The 25,169-nt window shown below is 17.3% G+C and overlaps 5 protein-coding genes across 5 annotated transcripts, besides 29 other annotated features; 2 read left to right on the forward strand and 3 right to left on the reverse strand. All coding sequences in view use genetic code 6, as the record gives it.

Moving 5' to 3' along the window:
* Nucleotides 1-341: 341 nt before the first annotated feature.
* Nucleotides 342-396: a microsatellite.
* Nucleotides 397-431: 35 nt separating this feature from the next.
* Nucleotides 432-489: a microsatellite.
* A 23-nt stretch (nt 490-512) lies between these two features.
* Nucleotides 513-554: a microsatellite.
* Nucleotides 555-1,535: 981 nt separating this feature from the next.
* Nucleotides 1,536-1,572: a microsatellite.
* A 2,181-nt stretch (nt 1,573-3,753) lies between these two features.
* Nucleotides 3,754-3,808: a microsatellite.
* A 244-nt stretch (nt 3,809-4,052) lies between these two features.
* Nucleotides 4,053-4,098: a microsatellite.
* A 2,436-nt stretch (nt 4,099-6,534) lies between these two features.
* Nucleotides 6,535-6,574: a microsatellite.
* A 564-nt stretch (nt 6,575-7,138) lies between these two features.
* Nucleotides 7,139-10,859, reverse strand: IMG5_160550 (hypothetical protein; the record flags this gene model as incomplete). The annotated part of the gene is made up of 3 exons (XM_004030406.1): nt 7,139-8,068; nt 8,133-10,249; nt 10,291-10,859. 3 exons carry the CDS (start codon nt 10,857-10,859, stop codon nt 7,206-7,208), a joined length of 3,549 nt encoding a protein of 1,182 aa, XP_004030454.1. The 3' UTR covers nt 7,139-7,205.
* Nucleotides 8,146-8,192: a microsatellite.
* A 453-nt stretch (nt 10,860-11,312) lies between the features above and the next one.
* Nucleotides 11,313-11,356: a microsatellite.
* A 695-nt stretch (nt 11,357-12,051) lies between these two features.
* Nucleotides 12,052-12,090: a microsatellite.
* A 65-nt stretch (nt 12,091-12,155) lies between these two features.
* Nucleotides 12,156-12,180: a microsatellite.
* Nucleotides 12,181-12,830: 650 nt separating this feature from the next.
* Nucleotides 12,831-13,252, forward strand: IMG5_160560 (protein kinase domain protein; the record flags this gene model as incomplete). The annotated part of the gene is made up of 2 exons (XM_004030407.1): nt 12,831-12,873; nt 12,927-13,252. The coding sequence occupies 2 exons, from the start codon at nt 12,831-12,833 to the stop codon at nt 13,250-13,252; spliced, it is 369 nt and encodes a 122-aa protein (XP_004030455.1).
* Nucleotides 13,253-14,679: 1,427 nt separating this feature from the next.
* Nucleotides 14,680-14,725: a microsatellite.
* Nucleotides 14,726-15,459: 734 nt separating this feature from the next.
* Nucleotides 15,460-15,515: a microsatellite.
* A 310-nt stretch (nt 15,516-15,825) lies between these two features.
* On the forward strand, nt 15,826-16,552 carry IMG5_160570 (hypothetical protein; the record flags this gene model as incomplete). Its single annotated transcript, XM_004030408.1, has 3 exons — nt 15,826-15,949; nt 16,035-16,192; nt 16,258-16,552. Coding segments are annotated over 3 exons (577 nt in total), but the record flags the coding sequence as incomplete, so codon positions are not given.
* Nucleotides 16,553-16,776: 224 nt separating this feature from the next.
* Nucleotides 16,777-16,826: a microsatellite.
* A 54-nt stretch (nt 16,827-16,880) lies between these two features.
* Nucleotides 16,881-18,431, reverse strand: IMG5_160580 (hypothetical protein; the record flags this gene model as incomplete). Its single annotated transcript, XM_004030409.1, has 4 exons — nt 16,881-16,923; nt 16,964-18,029; nt 18,080-18,228; nt 18,310-18,431. 4 exons carry the CDS (start codon nt 18,429-18,431, stop codon nt 16,881-16,883), a joined length of 1,380 nt encoding a protein of 459 aa, XP_004030457.1.
* Nucleotides 18,431-18,492: a microsatellite.
* Nucleotides 18,493-19,320: 828 nt separating this feature from the next.
* IMG5_160590 (ubiquitin carboxyl-terminal hydrolase family protein, putative) lies at nt 19,321-21,966 on the reverse strand (the record flags this gene model as incomplete). Its single annotated transcript, XM_004030410.1, has 8 exons — nt 19,321-19,411; nt 19,504-19,544; nt 19,583-19,875; nt 19,965-20,681; nt 20,719-20,983; nt 21,264-21,414; nt 21,465-21,652; nt 21,703-21,966. 8 exons carry the CDS (start codon nt 21,964-21,966, stop codon nt 19,321-19,323), a joined length of 2,010 nt encoding a protein of 669 aa, XP_004030458.1.
* Nucleotides 19,883-19,947: a microsatellite.
* A 1,298-nt stretch (nt 21,967-23,264) lies between the features above and the next one.
* Nucleotides 23,265-23,316: a microsatellite.
* A 349-nt stretch (nt 23,317-23,665) lies between these two features.
* Nucleotides 23,666-23,749: a microsatellite.
* Nucleotides 23,716-23,756: a microsatellite.
* Nucleotides 23,740-23,818: a microsatellite.
* A 26-nt stretch (nt 23,819-23,844) lies between these two features.
* Nucleotides 23,845-23,910: a microsatellite.
* Nucleotides 23,862-23,907: a microsatellite.
* Nucleotides 23,862-23,916: a microsatellite.
* Nucleotides 23,864-23,910: a microsatellite.
* Nucleotides 23,917-24,006: 90 nt separating the features above from the next.
* Nucleotides 24,007-24,062: a microsatellite.
* A 178-nt stretch (nt 24,063-24,240) lies between these two features.
* Nucleotides 24,241-24,281: a microsatellite.
* A 341-nt stretch (nt 24,282-24,622) lies between these two features.
* Nucleotides 24,623-24,685: a microsatellite.
* Nucleotides 24,686-24,883: 198 nt separating this feature from the next.
* Nucleotides 24,884-24,942: a microsatellite.
* Nucleotides 24,943-25,137: 195 nt separating this feature from the next.
* Nucleotides 25,138-25,169: part of a microsatellite that runs on past the window's edge.

Genomic DNA, 25,169 nt, shown 5'->3' on the forward strand with positions numbered 1-25,169 from the left:
GAATAATAGTAATAATATTATTTAACTTGAAAATATTAAAGTTGATTTTTTTAGAAAATAAAATATGGAAAATTTATATGAAAAATATTTAATGAATAAATAAAAAATTGTAAATTTAAATGCGTTTACTAGTAATAATAAAATAAATATTTGTTAATTTAAACAAATTTTTAGTACTGTTAATATAAATTTGTCTGTTTTAGAAATATTCTTAATTTTTTAATCTATTAATTAAAATAATCCAAACAATTTAGAAAATAAATGGATTTCAAAAGTTTCATTCGATATTCTATTATAAGAACTTAATTAAAAATATGAAACTAATTAAATCTTTATAAACGAACTTTAAAATTAAGAATAACTTTAAATATAACAAGAACTTTAAATATAAGAATACAATGAGGAAGATTAACAAAATTAGTATTAGTAATAATAAAATAAGTAAAACGAACAAAATATAAATAAGTAAAACGAAAAAAATGTAAATAATATTTTAAATGATGTTTAAAGCTTTTAATTAAAAAATGGATATTTAATTATAAATATAGATATTTTAAATCAAGAATAATAGTTTAAAATAATTTTTAGTTTATTTGAACAAAACTAGTTATTAAACTTCTTATATTAACCTATTGAATGTAATTTTAGAATGTAGGATAAATTCTAATTTATTGTTTTAAATAAAGATGCTATTTAATATTTTAAAGACAGGAAAAATTTAATTTAATTATTAGATTATAAAACAAATGAATTAGTAGCTTTTAAGTATATTAGCTTAGAAAATATTTTAAACAATAATAATAATGAAAACATAATTGAAGATCAGATAATATTTGAAAATAAAGACAAAAAAAATTTTTAAAATATACAAGCAAAAATAAATATAAAATTTAAGCAAGAACTAAAAGAAATTGAAAAAATACAAATATAAAATAATGAAGATTATTAAAATAAAGAAATAGAATAACAATAATAACTAAATATAATCTATTTGAAAAAAATATTAAATTTTAATTCTGATCTAAATGGAAGTTTTATAATAAAATCTGATATAGAAAGTTCTAATATTTTTAAAATAGAAAAAGGAAAAAATATATAGAAGAAATAAATATAAAACTAATTTTTAAAGATCCAATACTTCATTTGTTTCAAGTAGAAGAAAGTTAAATAGATAATTAGTTTATTTTTTTAAACTAATTATAACATCTAAAAGATGAATATTTTGTTTTTAATTAAATGACTTTATTTGTTTTTGGAGAAGATTATCAAAATATTAGAGCTGAAAATAAAATTGTGATTAAAGATATTTAATTTTAATTCGAAAATGCAGACACTTTAAAATGTGGATTTGTTTAAAAGGAAACAGCTGAATAAATATTAGAAGAATTTTGTTAAAATTTATTTGTTTAGGATAATTTTAATTTAACATATTATTATTTTTAAAACTAGTTCAATTATTTAATTTTCATAGAAAATATATACATTGATTATTCTTTTGAAAAAGAAACTAGTTATAATAATATTTTAACAAGTACTTTTAAATAAAAATGTTTTTTAAATTAAAATGGTTTTATTCTTAAACTGTTTATTTATAATGCAAATAATTTAAATGAAATTAATGAAAATAATAAAAAATATCCTAATTCCTATGTTTTTATATAAGAATTGAGTGCTAAAACTGATATATGTTATAGTTAAAATAATCCTGAATGGAATTTTTATGGAGAATTTAAAGTCTTTGAAATTGAAAAATTAACTTTTAAAATATTCAATAGAAACTTCAATTCTGATATTAATTAAAATATATATTTAGACTATTTGATGGGAGCTAAAATTTTAAAATTAAATAAGTAAGAAGAACTTTATTAAGGAAAATAATTTTTTATTTCTTTTGGATAATTTTCCGCTTTACATATTAAAATTTAACTTGATCAAATTAAAGAAAGTATTTGAAAAATAAAATAAAAATTATATTATATATATTTTTTATAAAGATAAAAATAAATAAGATGCTGCTATTGAAAATAATTAAAATTAAATATTAGATAATAATAGTACAATTGAATAAAATTTACAAAATAATAATAATAAAAATGATATTTATTAATAACATGATTAAGATTTTTCTTTCAAATAAAATCAAAATCAGATGCCATTTGAATAGAATAATTTTGATTATAAAAGGATTTAAAATATTATGAACTAAAAATATTCTAATTTAATGGAGAAATTTTAATAATCTAGTTTATCATAATTATGAATTTATTAAATATTATTTGTATTTAAATAATTTATTAATATATAAATATATTCTTATTAATTTTGGTTTTTAAATATTTAATTATTTTAATTTTTATTTTATTTTTAATAACTCTATTCTATTTAAAAATATATAAAAGAAAATTGTTCATAATACTGTATATAATTAATGTTCATTTTTTAGATCCTAACAAATATATAATATGTTCTAGTTTAGAAAAAAATTAATATATTATTAAATATTATAACAAAAAACATTAATTTTATTTTATAATTATATTTAAAAAAATATATATTTAAAAACATTCATTATTCTGAATTTAATTTATCAAAATATGTTTAAGTCCTGCATTTTTTTTTTATACTTTATGATTAAATAAAGGGTAAATTAGTTTTTAACATATAATTAAATTATAATACTTTTTTATATTTTTACTATTATAAAAAAGTTAAAAAAATGTAATAAGAAATTAATCCATTTTTTAAATTCACAATGAAAAATAAATATAATTCAATTGAATATTTAGTTCTCTTTATTGCGTTAGATACGCATTAAATAAACTATTTTTAGACTTTTAACATTTAAACCATCTATCAAGTGTTAAAACATTCACTATAAATAAGATTATAAATATTAACAAAGTTTGAAATAACTATTAAAAAAAAATATTTAAAAATTACACTTAATTTAATGTTTTTTTCAAAAATATTTAAGTAATTAACATAGAATCGACATCAGAGGAATAAATGCTAATAAATTTGAAGATTGATTTAAATAATAAAAAAAAAAAATTACAAGATTTTGACTCATTAAAAATGGGATTTAATTTATTAAATAAAATAAAAGATTGCCTTTTTATTTATTATATATTAAAATTAAATAATTTATAATAAAAAACGAAGGATAATTTCCTTTTTAATTATTAAAATTATAAGTTCTGTTAATATTATAAATATTTTATATTTAAACTCTATTTAAAGGATAGGTTGAACTAGTGTTTTTACTAGGCTTATCCTCTATGTTAACTGTTTAAAATAGTTTTAATTAATTACTAGAATTAATTAATATAGGTAATAATAAAAATATTGATATATACGAAACAAAAATAATCAAAAATTAAATAAATATGTATTTAATAATTTTTTAAAAAATATTAAATATAATAAAAAAAAGAATTGGGAAAATTTTCTTAGAATGTTTGTATATCTTAAAATCGAGTATTTTTTTTTTCATTATTATTATTAAACATTTAGGGTTAAAATTATATTATTAATGACATAATTTAATTCTAGCCAAATAAAATTAGAAGGAGTTTAAAAATAATAATAAAATTAATTAAATTTATTTTTAACCAATATTTTATTTATGGTGATTTTGAAAAAAATAATCCTGATAAGATAGATTGTATTAATAATACAATTGAATATTTTAATAAAAAATAATTAAAATAAGAATATAAATAAAAGGGCATTATAGAATTATAAATTTTATAGTGTATATATAATAATTGAAAGACTGTATTTATAATAATAGAAAGGCTGTTTTTATCAAAAATGATGATTTTGCAAGAATCTTTGAAATCATTTTATTAATTAGTAAAACAATGAATAAAAAATCTAAATGATATCTAGTTTTTATTTAAGTTATTTAAAAAATTTATTGATAATAAAATATAATGATTACCTATAATTTAATAAAATAATATATATTTAAGCAATAAATAATGTATATTTAAATAAACCTAATTAGTTATTGTTAAAAAAAATCTTTTATTTTGTATTTGGTTTCTAAATTTAAAATAACTAAAAATATTATTTTAAAATAAGTATAATATATTTATAATAAAATTTTTTAGAATAATATTTATATTTCAGTTTTTAATTTAAATTAAATAAATAAAAGAACTAAATAATAAAATAAATATGAAACAACAATATTAAAGCATTGAATGCGAAAAAACATAAAGCAAGAGTTTTTTTTTTTAATAAAAATAAGAAAACAATGATTAATTATAATAACTTTTAAAATTTCCTTTTTTGAAAAAAGTTTAATAAATTTATGATTAATTATTAATTAATCCTGATTTTTAAATAGAATGTATAGATTCTTAATAAATATAAAGAAACATATTTTAAAAACCTTTACAAGAAAGGACAGATGATGATTTAAGTGTATTAGAGAATATATATTAAAATAACATAGTTTTTTTAAATCAAATAAAAAATAAATATGGTATAAGTGTTTTTAAATAAGTTATAAAATAGTTTAAATATTTTAAATATCCAAAAAATTAAGTAATATTAAAAAATAAAGTAAATCAATTTTTCATAATAATATCAGGTGTAGTAAATATAAATGATAATAAAAAACAAATTTAATATAAAAAAGAGTTTGGTTAGTTTTTTGGGTTTGTATTGGAAAAATTTTAAAAAGAAATTTACTAATAAAATATTACAGCTATTACAGAAACAGATTGTGAATTTGCTGTTTTAAATGAAATTGATTATAATTTATTTATTTAAGATTTAGAAGAATAAAACGGTGATAAAAAATTAATTTTCTTTACTTAAATTCCTTAGTTTAAATGTTTTATTTAATCTGAACTTAGTTAATTTATTTATCCTTTTAATATAAAAAACGTTGATAAAAATACTTATTTATACAAAGAAAATGATCTATCAAATTGCTTATATATTGTAAAATCAGGTTTTTTTTTATATAAATGCGAATAAAAATCAATATTTAATATATTCTTTAGGAGAATTTCGAATAATAAAAGAATTTGATGATGAAATAAACGAAATCGATTAATTAGAAGAAAGCCGAAAAATTAGTATAAAACAAAATCTTTAAATAGGAATTTTAACCTAAGGTGAAATTTTTGGAGAAGAATGTATTTTAAATATTAATCAAAGAGAATTTAGCATTATGTGTATAAGTACAGATAGTGAATTATATATGATCTCTAAAATAGATTTACTGTATAAATTTAAATATAAAATAAATGAATTTGATGAATTTAAAAAATCTTTATAATTAAAAAACAAATGGAGACATTAAAGAAAAGAAGAAATGCTTTAGTAATACGAAATTGAAAAAAAAAAATTTTAATAGTAAAAAATATTATCCCCCTTTTTAAATAGTAACAATAATTCAAACTCTTAAGGAAGTAATACTCCTAATACTTCTAAATTATAAATATAATAATAAGCCTATGTGGCTAAAAGCCAATTTTATAATACTTTTGAATCTTTTATAAATATAATGGATAATAATAATTAGTAATAGGAATATGAAAATTAAAAAAAAAGTTAATATTATAAATTAAAAATAAATAATAATACTAATAATAAGAGATCTTCTATAGATAATTAATTATAAGAAAATAAAATTGATTTGGATAAAATAAGAAAAAAGAATGTAAAATAATAATATGAAAAAGATTTTTAATAATATTTTGAACTTAAAAAATTTCCTATAAGTGTAATGTTTGATAAAACTAATAATATCCAATTTTAAAGTAATAGTTCTTAAGAAATCAAGAAAATGAAAGACAGATTGTAAGAAATAGGTCTTTTTACTTGCAAAAATATCTAATCAAGTCGAAATAAGTCAAATCTTATTGAAAATCGAAAAAAATCAGAAACAAATATAAAATCTTCCCATTGTCTTAAACAAAATGAATGTAGTAATTAATTTAACTCTTTTGCAAATTCTATCAAGAACAAAAGATCTTAAATACGATTAAATAAATAAATTTAAAATAAATAGACCAAATGTATAAATACTACAAAAAATAAAGATGTTATGACAAATAAAAATATTGTATAATAAAATTTAACTTAAGACAAAGATTTGAAATTTGATAATGCTATGAGGTCTTATGCGAAAGTATTTAAACTTATAGAAATGAATTATTTAGAAAACTATACAGAATAAACATAAAAATAGGTTAATTAGTAAGGTTAAAAAATAAATTTAATTGAAAAGTTTAAAAGAATTAACTTCAAAGGCTTTATATCAAGCGATAATGATATAAAAAAAAAACATTTTATTAAATTTTTGAAAGAATAATAACAAAAAAACAGATTAAAAAAATAAAATTAAAATGATTCCTTTATTTAAAAAATAGTAATTTATATAATATATTTATTTTCATTTTTTCAACTAAATAGAAAACTTAAAATATAAGTAATCCAAGTTATAATTATTAAAGAAATACAGTATTATAATAATAATAGTATTTTAAACAAGGATAATATAATTCTTTATCAAAATATAAATTAAAATAATTAAATTTAAATAAAAAATAATCTTAAATAGATAATTAATTTTTTTTTTCATAAAATAAATAAATTTTAGACAATAAATATTTTAGAAAAAATGATAAAAATATGAAATCGTAATTTTAATCTTAAAAAATGATTAATTATAATAACTTTAATACTCATACAAGTCAATAAAATGAAACACTTTAAAGCTAATATTTAATAAATAATCAAGAAGCCAAGCGTTTTGCTTAAAGGAAATAAAATTATACTGTTACGAATTCCTAATAATTGTTATAAATGCTTTTTGATAGATAATATTTTTAAAATATGAATTTTTCATTTAAAAATTAACATAATTCATTGAAGCCTATATAACACATCAATTATAGCATTTGTAAAGATCATTCTTAATTTAAAACTCAATGGGACAATAAAAATTAGCTATTTTACGTCAAAAGAATTCTTAAATATGATTGATAACTGAATAAAACATTATCATAAAAATATTTTTGTATTTATATAATTATTCAATATATTTTAATTATAATAAATTTATTTCAAAAGATATTTTTTTTTTTGAATAATAATTAATTTAGTAAAAAAATTAAAAAAATTAAAATTAGATTTAGAAAAAACTTTTTAAAATTCTAAAAAAAATAAACATAAATAATAGTTCAAATATAACCATATAACTTTCCTAACTTCATATACCTAAGACTCATTTCTAAACAATAATTACAAATAGAAATAATCGAAAACAATTTAAATAATTCTTCATTAGCTTAAGAGTTAACATCAGTGAATTTAAGTTCGAAATAAGTAGAAATATCAGGCATTATATTGAGTGAAAACACGAAACATCCAATAAGGCAAACAATTAGCATTTTAAAGAACTTCGGATGTTTTGAAAATCCTTCCATATGGGGTTCCCCTCCATTATTAAACAAGAAAATACAAGTTTAAGATAATAACTAATACAAGAAAACACAAGTACCTAAAAATGTAGGTTTGAATTCTTAATCATGAGTGATTTTTAATTCATCAGGGGTAGAATACTAAATTCCAATATCAAAACTTTTTTGCATTCCGTATAAATGTAAAGAACATTATCCAATAACAGAAACAATAAAATACCATTCAAAAATTGTACTTACAGGTTTTACAGGAGAAAGCTTTTTTAAAGGCCTAGAGTTCGAAAATTAATAATAAGCGATAGCTGCTGTAATTCCTAATATTGTTTATTAAGTTTCTGATAATTTTAATGCTTCCATATGTAAAACGGATAATGAATAAGCTTATATTATGGAACTTAATGCGAGTATTTTATATGTTTAAATTGTTGTAACTAATGTACAGATACCTTATCTTAACAACATTATTACACATCGGATTGAGTTTGAATGCTTGTTTGTGAATGGGGCTGCAATACAAGCATCTCCTGCTTTGTACTCAATTTAATCTGCTCCACTTAATAAATTTGTTTCTTATTGTTCTTTTAATTTCTATTATTACATATGTTACATGTATTTTCTGAAATCTTTAATATTATTATTATTTTATTTTAATAAAAATTAAAATATATATTTAAAAGTGTGTTTTACCTTTTTTTAATTCTTCTTGTTCTTTTCTTTTTTTTTCTTTTTCTAATCTTTTTTATTCTTAAGTTTATTCATCTTTTAAACCAACTAAAGCAATTCCTATATCTGCTTTTTTAAGAGCTCCTACATCATTAGTACCATCTCCACACATCAATAGATGCTCGCCGAATTATCTTAAAGTAAAAATAATATGTTCTTTCTACGCAGGAGATGTTCTAGCGTAAATTTACACATATTTATATAGCACTTTTTGATTATCAATAGGTATTTTTTTGATAATTTTTTCAATAATATTTCCTGTCAAGCATAATAAATACTATTAACTTAATTTTTAAATATCTATCTTTTTAATACTATTTGAAACTTCTTTATTATCTTCATCTCTCCAATAAAAAGTGACTCCATCCTATGTATCTAAGTATAAATATTATTAAGATTTTCCCAAATTAAGTTTGCTAGCAACCGAAACTGCAGTTAGTAAATTATCTCCAGTAATCATTAAAATCTAATACTATGCATTCTATAAAACCTTAATATATTATTAAGTATCATATTTTAAAGGAGAATCGCAAATAAAAAAGCCTACAAATATCAACTCTTTTTCAATTTCCTCCCTTTAAATTTCTTAAAAGTTTATATTTCCCTCCAAAGGATTATAAGCCAAAGCTAAAACCCTATAACCCTATTTAGAATAAAACTCATAAGCACTCTTATAATTAGGAGGAATTTTTTTTAATAATCCTTCGATTATTTCAGGAGCTCCCTTACATAATACACGATATTCTTTTTGCCCATTATCAGGTTCCCAATGCACTAATGTGGACATTCTTTTCAAATCACTTCTAAAAGGGAACATTTGTAAAATTCTGCATTAAGTTCCTCCTTTTTTTTTTGATGTTTTTGATCCTGAATCATATTTCCAATCTCCCTTATCAAAAAATAAAATTTCTATAGGATCTCCTTGTAATTATTTATCAGTCTGTAAAAGAGAATGACAGCCAGCAAGTACACATTAAGCGTTAATATTGCTTTCTGAGTATTATTATTTAAGGATTTTAATATTATCTAATTAGTCCAAGATTCCCACAAATTTCAATTAGTCACTTGTAAGGGTGCCTGTTTTGTCAAATGCACACATTGTGATTTTACCACCATAAGGAATTCTATAAGGCTCAGTGCAAAAAATCTTCTTCCTTTGTAAATATAGTAAAGACGTGTTTACTGCAATTGTCAAAATCATAGGCAATTCAGGAGGAACAACAGTAGTAATAATCAATATACATCTGATAAAAAGCTTGTTTTTATTTCTATCTCCATCTTCTAATCCATGGAAAAGGACATAAGCTGAAGAAATAATAGAAAAAATTAGTAAAATTCCTATAAGAGCGAATGCATCTTTTTATTTAATTTAAATATTTTCGTTGTTATGTAAAACAGTCCTAATTAACTTCCCTTTAGATGTGTCGAATCCTGTCCTAAGTACATAAGCTAAGCATGAAGGTTTTTCAGGTTTCACTCTTATATGTTCAGGGTAAGTTTCTGTTGGAAAGCATTAAATGACTTCCGTTCCACAGAAAAGTAAAGAAGTCTTATGCTTCAGTTTTAAGTCTAAAATCTCTTGATGTGGGTAATTTTCAATTGAATCTTTTATTTAAGGAATCGATTCTCCTGTTAAAACAGACTCATTTACCACACAATTTCCTGAAAGTAAAAGCAAATCACAGGGAAGTGTTTTATAAGAAAAAGAATTCGAACTCTCATTTGACTTGAATAATTTTTGAGGAAACAAATGAGAAAAAGGTACCTATTCACGCAAATATTACTCATCAGATACTTGATTATCATTTTAAACAGGCTTTATTTGTTCATTTGTTTATATTTATACTATATCACCTGGGGATAAATCCTCAGAATTAATTTTTATCCAACGCTTATTTCTATAAGCGTTTATGTATTAAGGATGTAGCTTCATTTATCTTAGCATTAACATGGTCCTCATTCTTTATATTACTACAGTAAATGCACTAAGGACAAGCATAAATAAAGTCAACAAAGCATAAAAACGACTTTCGTCCATTAGCCATAAAGAAACGCTAAACATCTAGAAAAATGAAAATGGTCTTTTTTAAAAAAAATTATTAAATAAATTTTTATTTTTTACTCCATTATTTAGTCTTTGAAAATATCTCTGAATTTTTTAATGGGAATTTCGAGTGAATTTCTATCGAAATATGTTGTGTCTTGCCTATGTTCTCCTTTGACGAATTCATCGATGTGCCTGTTTTTTATATGAGGTTTTAGTCTGTAAAACTCTCGCTTATTTTCATCAAAAATGTATTTATTTTCTGTAAAATTAATAAAGAATATTTGCTTTTCGATATCATATTTTAATTAGACGATTTCATTTATTTAACGAACATTCTTCTATTCCATTTATATAAGTACATATGTTGCTTTACTTATAGCATTATCAGATTTATCACTTCCAAAGGAATTAAATTATAGAAATCCTTTCATTCTTTATGACCAATGACCAAGTAAATATGTAATACAATGCAAGAATGTTGTGCCTATAAATGCTAGACGTGGATATACATCGTCATCTTCAGGTGAATCATACCACCAATATAAAACTATGGCGTATAAAAAATAAAACGGAAGTATGTCATACCTTAAATATTTATTTTTTTATACTAGCAGTACAAATCTTATTGTATATTCTTTAGACATTTTTTTTTTCTTTTTGTTTTTTTTAATTATTATTTGTTATATGATACTTTATTTTTATAATACTCTTTTAAAAATAAATATTATTTGTATCTTTTAAATTTGTTTTTAATATATTTTTTTTTGAAAAGTAAAAATTTATTCTGCTCAATAAAAATTATTCCTATGCTTATAATGTAAAAAAAAAAAAAATTAAAAAAAGAATTAATAATTTTTTCATAAAAAACAAATCATTAATTTATTAAAATATATATTTTATATAGTTTTTAACTAGTTTAATAACTTGCTTATAAATTTTCACAATTATATTATTTTTGATTTTAATATTTTCTTGTTATATGAAAAATCTAAAATAATTATTTTTTAGATATCATATAATATATTTCCTTTATACAATAATGCTTTATTTTAACTATTTATTTGTAATTAATAATTTTACTTAAATAATAATTTTCTTTTTTATTTATAATAAATTATTTTTATTTTAAATAAAATTATTTGATTATATATTTTTAATTCTTTTGCAAAAACTAATATATAAATTCGTAAAATTTTTAAAAGTAGACTAAGAATAATAAAATAAATAGGTAATATGATATAAAAAATTATTATATCTAAAATTTATTTATTTTGAAAAAAATACATTGACTAATTATTTTTTATTTAATATTATGGAATAGAAAATATTCAATTATAAATTCGATTTTGTTGAAAATCTAAGTGTTTTTTTGAATATTTTATTCTGGTATACTGACTGCTTATACTCAATATATATCTTAATAAAACAAAAATATTAGAATTTTATAATTTTTAATTTTTAAATATGTTTAAAACTTATTCTAATAATCATTAATATTTATTAATAGTAGATATTTATAAAATACAAAGTTTTATGGCTTTATATCTTCATTAAATCATAAAATTGCTTTCTTTTATTAAATATTCTTTATAAAATATCTCAATTATTTTAAAATATAAAAAAATTGTATAAATTGGCATTCATTATTATTTAAATTAATTAATTAAATAAAAGATATTAAAAATTATAATTATTTAAAATGTGAAAAAACATTTATAAAATTAAATAATTAAAATTAAGAAATTTAAAAAAATATATTATTAATTTCCAATAATTATATCTAAAATATATATATATATATATATTATGTTATTTTTTAAGTATTTATAATCATTTATTTTATTTTAATTTACTAATTTTTTTTTTTTTTACTAAATATATATTTTATTATAGTTTTTTATAAAGCTGTAATTCTTTTAATAATAAAAATAAAATTTGACAAAATTATATAAAAAAATTATATAATTACCAAATTATGAATTGATAAGAGTAATTGGATTAGGTTCTTTTGGTAATTCATTTTAAACAAAAAAATCTTATATGAAACATAAAATTAAATTAAAGGATATGTATTTGAGGCATACGATTATACAAACTAATAAAAAGTAGCACTAAATAAAGTATAAAAGATAGGAAATAAACTAAGCAGAGAATTTGAAATACTTTAAACAGTTAAAACTTGTGATTATATTGCTAAAATGATAGTAAATAAAAATTGAATATAAAAAGCAAATTAATACAACAAAGGATGTTTATTTTTCAAAAACAGATGATAATATATTATTTATAAATATATTTTTCGAATATATGGAAAACAACTTAGAATAATTCATATAAAAGTGTAATAAAAGTTAAATAAAAATTCCTGAACAAACAATAAAAGAAATTATATATTAAATATTAAAGATCTTGAGTTTATCCATAAAAAAAGTATAGTACATAGAGATTTGAAACCGTAAAATATTTTTAACTTTTTTTTTAAAAAAAAGAGATAATATATAAATAAATGAAGAACAAAAAGTAAAATATGTGACTTTGGAGAATCAAAATATATAGATGAAAAAGGGTAAAACATTCCATATATAGTTTCTCTGTATTATAGAGCCTCTGAATTAATGCTATGTATAACTAAATATAGCACAAAAATAGATATTTGGTGTAATTAACAATATGTAATATATAATAATATATTTTTTTTTTAAAAAAAATAGCTTTTGGATGTATTTTAGGTGAATTAGTAACAAATAAACTTTTATTTAAAGGAAAAAATGAAGGAGATTAATTAATTTAAATTTTTAGATTATTAGGTTTTCTCAATTAAGAAGAATATGATTATTTTAGTTAAAAAGTTCCTTTTGATTCTAAAATTTTTGAAGAATTTTAAATATATGAAAAACAGTTTTCACATTTAGAAAAATCAGATTTATTACTTGATTTATTGTAAAGATGTTTATAATTTTGTCCTGAAAAAAGAATTTCTGCGTGCGAAGCATTAAATCATCCTTTATTTTAAGAAATATAAGAAAAATATTCATGATAATTAAAAATTAAAAAAATTATATTAAAATATAAATTATATTTTTATTTTTGTTAATATTTTTTAATTTAGAATTATTAAATTAAAAAATATAACTTAAAAATAAAATCATGCAACAAGACATTAAAAAATATACAAATTTAGAAAAACATAGCTAAATAAATTCTAATAAATACACTTTTTCAGACGAAGTTTATTAAAACTACCCCCCAAGCTTCCAAAATGCATCATATCTAGCAAAATATTAAACAATTGACAGATCTAAAAAATAATATAATTAAGATTCTGATTGTGTAAAAATAATCTAAGAAAAACATGATAATGAAGTCCAATAAAGAATTACCTAAATAAGACTTAGAAATTAACTTTAGTATAAACTAGCTTCAACAGAAAAAACATTAATAGATTCTTATTAAAAAAATTCACCATAATAATATTAATATACTGAACATAATAATAATAATATTCCTACTTTTAACGAAAATGCTATAATACAACTGGAAAATATAAATGAATATAAATAACATATAATAAATATTTAATAATAAGCAAGAGAAGAAAAAAATGCTTTATAGGAAGAATTAATGGAACAAAAGTAGGCACTTCTATAATAAGAGCAATATTATTAAACACAAATAAGCGAAATAAAGAAATAGAATATAGATTAAGTGAATTCAGTTTAAATTTAATTATTTTCAGAAAAATAAAAAAATTAATCTTTGGAAAAAATAATTTAGAATTATAAATAAATTGAATATTAAAATAATTAAGAAAAAAATGAAATTATTCAAAAACATAAAGCTTAGTTGGAATAATAAACATTATAATTAGAAGATTATATTAGAAATATGGAAATTAAAATTAATTAAATTAAAAACTAAGCGGAAATTGAAAGAGATAATGAAATTAATAAAATTGTTATATCATATGAAGGAAAAATTCAAAATTTGAATAATTTACTTGTTTCAAAAAGCGAATAGTTAATTTATTAACATAATTAACACAATAAATAAATAAATTAAACTTAAAATGCAATATAAGAAATTAAAAATGAAAAAAATATGTAAATTTAAAATGCTGAATAATAAATTTAAAACCTTAAAATCTAAAATCAATATATTGAAAACTAAATCAGTTAATTATAAGAAAAAATATAGCTATTAGAAAAATAAGACAAAGAAAAAGATTAAAAGTTGTAATAAATAATAGCAGAAAGTGACAAATATTTAGAATTACTAAAAAAAAATAGAATAAAACTGCCAAAATGAAAAAAAATAAAAATAAAAATAAAAATTATTATAAAATAAATTTTATTTTTAGATAAATTATTAAAAATAATATATATTAAAAAATAATTATTTATAATTTATTGAAAAAATAAAGAAATATAATAATTAATAAAACAAATAAAATATTAAAAATGATCAATATATATTAATATATAAATATATATATATATATATATATATATATTTTATTATTTTTATTTAACTTTATTTTTTATATTATTTGGCTATTAACTTTTTTCAATCAAATTATCCTATTTGCTTTTAAATTTTAATTTAAAATTTAAATTGTTAATAATTATAAGCATTTAATATCTTCTTAAGAGTTCTTGATTATATTTTATTTTGAGAATTATCATTTTTTTTGTTCTAAATTATATAATATTAAATTATTTAAAAAATGGTTGTTGCGTTTTAATATAACTTAATTCATTTATTTGTCATATTTAAATATTATAAACTAAATTTAATTTTTTTATTTATCGATGTTAAGAAATTTTAGAATATTTGAATATTATCGCAATATATATTATGATGAATTAATTTTATTATTTAATTAAAATTTATTTATTAAGTATAATTATTTTTATAATTTTAAAAATTATTTTATTTATAAATAAAAATATTGAATAATATAAAAATAAGCAATTATGAAATATTTTTAAGTATTATAATTTTAATAAAAATCAAATAAAATATTTTAGATAATTTTATATATTATAAAAATATAAATATAATATAAATTATTTTTAGTATATTAACTTCTATTCTAAAAATTTATGTATTTTTAAACAATTATTAATAAAAACAAAGTTTACAAAATAAAAGTTTTTAACAAATAAATATTATTTTTTATTTAATTATAATAATTAAATATAAATGTAGTTTAATAAAAATTATATTATTAAAGATTTAATTTGTAAAATTTATATTTTTAATAATAAAAAATATTATTATTCTTATATATAAATAAATTTCTTATAATAAAATAATGATTTATACGATTATATATAAATATTGAATTATTATATTTATTAATTTTTTTAAATAAATATATTTAATAAAATTAAAATTTGATTTAATATTTTTTTTTAATATAAAATTTAAATTAAAAATAAACATAATAAATACTCAAAAATGAAAATTTATAATAAAAAGAAAAAAATAATATTATATAATAAAATATATTTTTCTTTAATTTAAATATTCAGATAATATTATATTATTTATATATTATTTTTTAATTTTTTTTTTTAATTAAAAGTATATATAAATAGTATAAAATAAATGGATTCATTAGATTATATTCTTTTTGTATTTATAGCAATTATTATTTGGTAATTATATGATTATTACTTTCCTAAATAATAAAAGAAAGTTATATCAGAAAATTCTGAAACGCAAGATAAAGGTACATTCATATTTTTTTAAAAAAGAAATTTATTATATATATTCATTTTTTAAAAATAAATATATTTTAAAATATTAAAATTTAGTTTTTCTAATTAAAAATAATATAAAGCAATTATATAAAGAAGAGAAAGAAATTCTTAAGGTGTTTTTACTGATAGAGATCTAACTAAATATGACGGAATACAAAATCCTGAAGTATATATTAGTGTAAAAGGTGCAGTTTTCGATGTTACAAAATCAAGTAATATTATATTTTTAAATTAAAATAATTGATATTAATTACACTTATATAAAAAAAATATATAGAGGACTTTACAAGAGGTGGAAGATATGAAATACTTGCGGGATAAGAATGCTCAGTTAATTTTGCAAAAATGGTGGTTGACCCAAAACATTTTTACACTTATTTTTATAAAAAATTAACTCTAGATGAAGAATAATAATTAGATGCTGCTTATTTAACTTTTTGTGCAAATTATAAAATTGTTGGCCATTTAAAAAGCATTTAAAAAAAATTTCAAAGCTAAAAATAAAATTGAAAAAGTAAAAATATACGCATTTATATAAATATGTACTCGATAATAAAAACTTAATTTATATATTTAGTTTTAAATTTTATTCAAATATTATAGTTTTTCCTTTTTTTAAAAATAAATAAATTGTCTGTGCTTTTTTTATTTATTTTAAGTTAAATTTATTATTATTTATACATTATTTTAATAAAAAAAAATATCATTTTATTTATATTGACTTAAATTTTTTAAAAAAATATCAAATATTTATTTAATTTTATTTATATAAATTATGAAATAATTAAAAAAATCTAAAAAATTAATATCTAAAAAAAATAATAATAAATAAAATCAATATATAAATATAGAACCAATAAATTTTATTTATAATAATTATTATTCTTAAAAAAAAAAAGTTCAATCCTTTTTAAATTTTTTAACTTTCTATGGTTCTTCTTAACTAAAAAAAAAATATATAAAAAGATAATAAAATTTATTACTTTTATCCAAGAGTTTCGTTACTTTTTCTAAACTTATTTGTATAATCAGCTGCATTATTATATCCTCCAGTACTTTTTGATTCAATTGCACTAGCTCCTTTCTTTTAAGGTTTAGCTACAAATCCTCCTTATTCATTCTATTACAAAAACTGTAGTCTTTTTTCTACATACTATCTCGATTCAGCCCCAATTTAGGCCTCATCATCTTCTCCTAAGGCATCGCATCTAATACAAAGAGCAGTTTTAGCCGCCAAAGTTCTCGAGATTTTTCCTTTAAGTTTGTTTTAAGCCTATCCGACAATACTAGCTTAATAAATGAGTCCATATTTAGGAGTATTCATCTTAGTTTTGATAGCTTTAAACAGTGCTTTTTCAGCTCCCAAAATTTAGACAGTAGACGCGGGATATTTAGCTAAATTTATTAATGAACCTGCATGAGAAATCAATCTTGCACCCACTAATTCTCCAAGCATAGCTGATAAGTTTGGAGCGATAGTCTACATTCTGTTTTTGAGATAATTTTGTAATTCTTCCTTATATTCAGATAAATCGACAATTTAACTACCTAATTCGAGGATAAACTTCTCATCTTCTTCACTTATTTCAGTACCCATGGAAATTTCAGCAGCCTATTTAACTTCTTTTTCGATATCTTCAGGAAGAATGCCACTTAAATCCGAAGAATGAGCTTTAGTTCTCATTCCTACGGCTAAAACGACTTTAGTATATACAAGAGAATCAGTTACAATTTTTCCCATTTCAGGAAAATGCCAGCCGTACCATTCTCTTAATCTCATCATGTAATTATTGACTTCTTTTTCTAAATCATCTAATAGAGAAATAGCTTGGATGATCATTGTGTCTACTTTTTCAGCAGAAAATTTCAATTTATATCTGGAAAGACCATGGGATAAACCTAAATTCATTGTTTGGAGTTCTTTTTCAGTTAAACCAGCTACCATGTTACATAGTTGTAAACGAAGACCTTTGAATAAATCCATGTTGTAGTTTGTACATTCGATTCCGAGCTTTTCTGTTATTGATTTTCCTAACTTTTTATCACTTACTATTTATTTAATTTATATATTATATCTATTTTAGCTTTTTTTTATTTACTTGCCAATCTGTCTTAGATTTCTTAAGAAATTAAATTTGTTTGTAAAAACTTCTTTAATTTTTTAGGAACTTTTCCTTTTATTAGTTTGGATGTAGATTTAATTGCATCTGTTGTGTCTTTGAATTTTTAGAAAGCGACAAGATTTACACTATTTTTTTGTTTATTATAAAAATATATTATTTAGAGTTTTTTGTTATATAATATATTTTCTTTTTATTATTTTATTTACAGTTTTTTTGCTTAATCTTCATTTACAAAATATGAATATAGATCGTCTACTTTTTTAAGCTTTTTTTCGTTATTTACTTAGAAGAGAGCAAAACCTGCTGATGTTTCTAATAAAATGTGCATTTATTTTTTGTTATTTTATTTTTATTTTTTTATTTTTTTAATTTTGTTTGTTTGTTTTTTTGTCTTTCAGTAAATAAATACTTTTTATCTAATAAATTATTTAGCCTTTTTTGTATATAAATATAATATAATTAAAAAAAAAATTATAATAATTTTATTTTTTGTCTTGATCTTATTTGATTAAAAAAGGAAAGGTAAAATGAAGGAAAATAAAATAAAATTATTCATATTTTCTTAAATAAGTTTTGTCTAATTACACAATTAAATTTTTTATAATAAAATCTAAAAAGGTTCATTTTCTTTGAGTAAACTATTTTAAATTCTTAAAATTTAAAATAGTTATTAAAAGAAAAACAATAATTCCTTTTTATTTTTTTACACTTTTTTAAAAATTGATTGTTATTTCGATTAAACAAAAGAAGAAAATATTTATAATTTATTTTATTTCCTTCTCATAAAAAACTTTCCTTTTTTTATGATAAAATACCGAACTGAGTGAAAAAAATTCACAATGATGCCATTAATAATAAAAATAAAATATAAATTGATATGAAATATTTTATTTTAAAATAAAAATTAAATAAATTATATAATATATATACATATATAAAATTATTATTTATAATTACATATTATACATATCAAAAACTATATAAACGAAATTATTGTCTTTATTTATATTATGAACTAGACATTTTAATTTTATTTATTAAATCATTATTTTTTATATTCTTATTTTATATTTATCTTATCATTATCAATTTGCAAATCGATTTGATTTTATGACTTTTCTTTTAATTTATGTTATTTTTTTTATTAGCTTGAATTTATCTTAATATTTTTATTTCCATTATAATATTATTCTTATTTGCTTTATTATTTGTCTAAATCAACACTTTGTAATCTTTTGATACTTGAAGAGCTTATTTTTGTTCTTAAAAGACTTTAAGACCTTCTATTTACCATCGGTTTTTATTATTCTTATAATTTTTGTTAATTATTAAGTTTTAGATCATCTGATAAAATATTATTTATCATATTCAAAGTTTTTTTTTCATCTAATAAAAATTACATTTCTTAAATGATTTCAATATCTTATTTTGTCAATTAAGGCTATTTTAAATAATTTATAAATAAAAAAAAAAAATTACTTTAATATAATTTTTTTTCCTTGAATTATAATCATTTATAACCAAAGCAGGACCTCCGCCATATAAATTTCTAAAAATTTACCATATATAATCATTAACAATTATAAAATTAACATTTTTTTTCATTCCTTATTTCAATTCATTCTAAGCATTTAATAATGTTTTATTTTAAATTTGACCTGGAGGAGGTAAGCCTTTTATAAAATTTCTTTTCAAAAATTTTTTGTTTGAATATAAATATTCTTTCCATTTAGTCATCCAAACTTCGTTAATAATGTATGTTTCTTCAGTAACTAAAATTATATATATATATATATATATAAATATATATATATATATATATATATATATATATATATATATATGATTTTTTTATATTTACATTTTTTATCATATTTTGCAATTAATTCTCTTTCTAATTTTCTTCTTTTTTTAATAGATCTAGCTAGTTTTATACATTTTATACAAATTTCTTGATTTCCTTCTAATAGAGGTCCTCCACCATATTATTCAATTAAATAATTTGCAATTTCAACTGGAACTGTAACACTTTGATTATTTAAAAATTCTATAGCATAATTAGTATCACATTGATTATCATTGTTAATAGACATATCAACTAAAATACTAGGGTCCATAGTTGAAGAATCTGCAATTATAACTGAATTTTTATTCTATTTAGGAGGGAAACAATCAAAAAAATCGGGTTTTAATTTCCCATGGCAACAAATCAAATGCTATGTAATAATCATACCCGGATTCGCCATATTAACTAATTTTTCATACCAATAACAAGGTAAAAAGGCGCTTTTATTAATATTTAAATTCATTTCTCCTGATTTAATCAATTTAATTTAACTATGCAAATTTCTAATTAGAGCATTTTCGGATTCATGTTTTAATTTGTAAAAAAGAATATAAGGTTCACATTCTTGAACAAGATTTTAGTCAATTACTTTCACATTATCATCCATATATTTATAAAATAATCCGTTTTTATTATTTCTTACTATTGTAGAATAATGATCTCCGCCTTAGGATTATTCATGTTCGATAAGTCCAAGTAATTCGAATTAAGTTAATTTTTAATCATATGAATCTATACTCTTTATTTTTTATAAATATTATTTTAAAACTAAAAATGTATACTTTTATGAAATGGGAAAATTCTAATTAGTTTATAGGAAATTCTATTACTGTTTTATTTTTTTGAAATGCCTTTTCTTTAAATCTTTATAGGTGAATACATAATATGTTCGGAAGAGTTAAAAATGTATATGTTTTTTCAATTATAACTTGATCTTTACATTATTCACAATAAAAACTAATAGTTTATTTATTTTTTAAAAATAAAAATAAATATTTATGTATTTGTGGGTTTTATACCTTTTTGTATAAGAACTTTATTCTAATTCGCAAAATTTTATTATACATTCGTGTAATGTTATATTTGTTTTCGTTTATTCTTTATTTTATCTATATAAATAAAATTTAATTATATAAATAAAAAAATTAATTTTATTTGTTACTTATTTAAAGTAAAAAATCTTTTGAATATATTTGTTTCTTTTACTTATTTTTCTTAATTGTTTGAATTTTCTTCTATCCCCCATTCTATTAATTACTAAGGATTCTTTATATTATTAAAAAAAAAATAGAACAGAAAATATATAAATCATACTCCTTTTTAAGGTATATCAAGTGAAATTCCCATAAAATCCTCCTCACACCAATAAATCTAATTGCATTAAGTGCATTTAACTCTTGCGCATAGCTTTCCTTTAAAAGACGAAGAAATAATAGAATAATCTGTGTAATTTTTTATATTATTTCTTTTTTTTTATTAATTAATTTTGAATAAAAATCACATAATTAATTTTACATAATATCCCATTCTTCCAAAAAGCTTTTACAGACAGGAGTATTTCTTTTCATATCATAAGCTTTTGAACTTATGTATTTAAAATCGTCATGTAATATATTGACAAATTATTTGAAAAAATCATAAGGATCTTTAAAACCATATCCTTTAAACCTTTTTTCAATTTAATAAAAAACTTGAACTAATTCCTAATTTATATAGATAAAAATAAATTAAATAAAGAATATAATAAAATTACTAAAGGTTTTAAAGCTCTATGTTATCCTTACCAAATTTAATCAACAAGTTTAGAAAAATAATAAGTAACTTTTTTATTTAAAGATGAAGGTACAGCGTCAGTATTTAAATTAGAATATACTTTGTATATTTTTTTAAACACTTTACGAAATATAGGTATGTTGCTAAATATTTATAAAATCGAATTAATAAAGCTTGTATTTCCAATATTTATTAACCCACATTTACCTTTACTACTTTTCCAGTGAGATTTAGGATAAGACATGTTTGATTTAACTTAATTTTTTTTTTATTTTAAACATAATTCTTTTTAATTTAAATTACGTAAATTATCATTCCAATCAAATCTTATTTGGAAGAATATTTCTCTTATGTTTCTTGGATTAGGCCAGTTTTTAAACTGAGGATCATTTTATTCTTTACAATACCTTTTTAATAACAATTAATTAATTCAAAAAAATAAAAAAAATTGCTTAAAAATTATATTTAATTATTTTAAACATTAATTAAATTAAAAAATATAATATTTAATTATTTATTACATTTCAAAATCATATATTTCTTTATCGCATAAAAAACAATATATTTATGTTGTAATTGGATTTATAAATAAACAATGTTTTTCTTCAATTATATTATTTTAAGTTTCTTATTATAATTAATAACTTAATAATTTTTTTTATTATTATTATTTTTTTACCTTTAACATGTGTCAATATATGCTAATTTAAATTATCTTCGCATACATTTATTTAACATCCATTCTTTTATTTAAAAAATATAATTTAAATTTTATTTATAATCCAACAAATTTTAATAATATTATTTATTACCTTTAGACAAATCCAAACTTTTGGACAGTTATTTGAACAATATGAGCATTGAAATTATTTATTTTATAATTATTTCTTTTTATGAATTAAAAAAAATTATTTCTATAAAAATATATTTTTACAACAAAATATTATGTTTAAAAATGTTAATTAATTAAAGGATTTATAAAACACATATGATTGCATTATTCTTCTAATTATATATCTTTATTTGAATAATATCTCATTTTTATTTAAATGTTTTTTAAAAAGTAATATTCTTTTATATCAATTTAAAATTTTTAAGAATTAATTTTTATTAAAGTAATTTAAAAAAGATAATAAATTATAATTTTAAGTTAAATTTTTTTTTATAATTTGTATTTATTATAATATAAAATATATATTTGATATTTACTAATAATCTTAATTATAGTTCAAAATAAGTAATATAGAATAAATGCTTTAATAGAAAAAGAAAAAGAAAAAATCATAATTAATATTGTAAATTATTATTTATAAAACCATAATAACAATAAAATCAAAATCGTTTTAATAGAAAAAATAAATTTATAAAAAATACATACATTTATTGACTAATTTAATTAATTTCTAAGCTCGATTTTATAATTAAATAATTTATTAATAATTTTAATAAATTGTAAATAACTTTTTTTAAAGAATATATAAAAAAAGAACTATCACAATTTAATAATGTTATAATTTTTAACTTTTAAATTATTTTAAATAAATTTAATAAAATAATGAATTATTTATATAAAATTATTGAAATTATTATAATACAAAATACATATTTATATGTAGTCCTATTAATCTGATTTTTATTATTCTAGTTATTTACTTTAAAACATTATACAATTAAATTAGTTTTGTATTTTTATTAAAAGATATATTATTAAAATATAAATTAAAAAAAATTATAATAATATATATAAATATTAATTTTCAAAATAAATTATAAAAAAATATTTAAAACTAAATAATTATATTTATTTTCATAAATATAATAAAGAATAATTAATTTTATATTAAAATTTGTAAGAAGAAAATAAATTAAATAATTTAATTTTATAAAAAATATTAAATCAGTATATAATTATGTTAATTATTAAAAATTAAAATTTAATCATTTAAAATAGAATAAATAGTTAAAATAAAAAAATCTAGAAAATAAAATAAATAAATATTAAATAAAAATAATAAACAAAAATAAAAAATAAAATAAATTATAAACTATAACTATTAATATCAATAAAAATAAAAATATTAAAATCAAAAAAATAATAATTATAAATTTAATTATTTAAATAATATATACATATGTATTTATATAAATATATAAAAATATATTATATATATATAAATATATATAATATGAAAAAATTAGTTTAAATTTTACTATCAAAAATTTTTTTTTTTAAATATTTATTATTACAGAATATTATAAATAAGTTTTTATATATTTTTAAATTTTAATAAAATTAATTTATTTAATTAAAATTATTTTTAATTATTTAAGAATATTTTTTACTTGATTTATTATATATAATCTAAATATTTTATTATTTTACTTTTACTTTTTTTTAATTAATAAAATTAATTGTATAAATCAAAATACTAAAAATTAAATTAATTAAATTTTTATATTAATAATATTATTAATATTTAAAAAGATAAACAATATATTTATTTATAATTTAAAAGTTTTATTTTTATTTTTATATATATTATTTATATTTTTTATATAGTAACTTGATTTATTATTTTATATTATTAAATTCACCTATTTTAATACATTCTTCTTTTATTATTTAATATTTCTAATAAATATATTTTATTATTATTTACATTTAATTATCTATGGAAAAAAAACTAATAAACTTAAAAATAAAAGAGTGAAAACTCGAAATAATATCCGAAAAAAAGTATGATGGACCAAAAAATTTATCTTATATCTAAAGTTTCTCAGACATCTCAATTGATAATTAAATAATTAATAATGTAAAAAAAAACAAAAGTATTTGTTGAAAATTTATTATTTTTTTTATTACTAAATTTCAAATTATATGAAGAAAATTATTAATGATTAATTATTTTTTATGTTATTATATTAATTTTATAAATTATTTTATATAATATTCTATTAATTTTTATTTTAAACCTTATTATATAATTATTTATATTTTATTTTTAAAATTAAAATATAATCTCTATATATATTTATTATATTTCCAAAATACAATATTATTTTCTAATTATTGTTTTTTTTATTCAAATTTCGAATATCTTTATTTTTTGGTTTTTATATTTTAGGTTTATTTGTTTAATTTAATTTTCTTTATTTCTGTCAATATATTTTTTTAAGTTTGTTATATAATAATTTTTTTTAAGAATTGTAATAAATATTTGAACTATCTTATAATGAAAAATATATAGAATAATTACATGATATTATCTGTAATATATAAACATATATTAAAAAAGATTCTAGAATTACATAAAGAAAATTATTAAATGTAAAATAGAAATAAAATTAACTTAAAATTATTATTTTAATTAAATATAAATTTAAAAAATTTAATTTAAATAGATAAGAAATGATTAAATTTAGTAATAAATTAAAATATAAAATTTA

This window comes from Ichthyophthirius multifiliis, assembly GCF_000220395.1.
Source record: "Ichthyophthirius multifiliis unplaced genomic scaffold scaff_1120509251211, whole genome shotgun sequence".
NCBI lineage: Eukaryota > Ciliophora > Oligohymenophorea > Hymenostomatida > Ichthyophthirius > Ichthyophthirius multifiliis.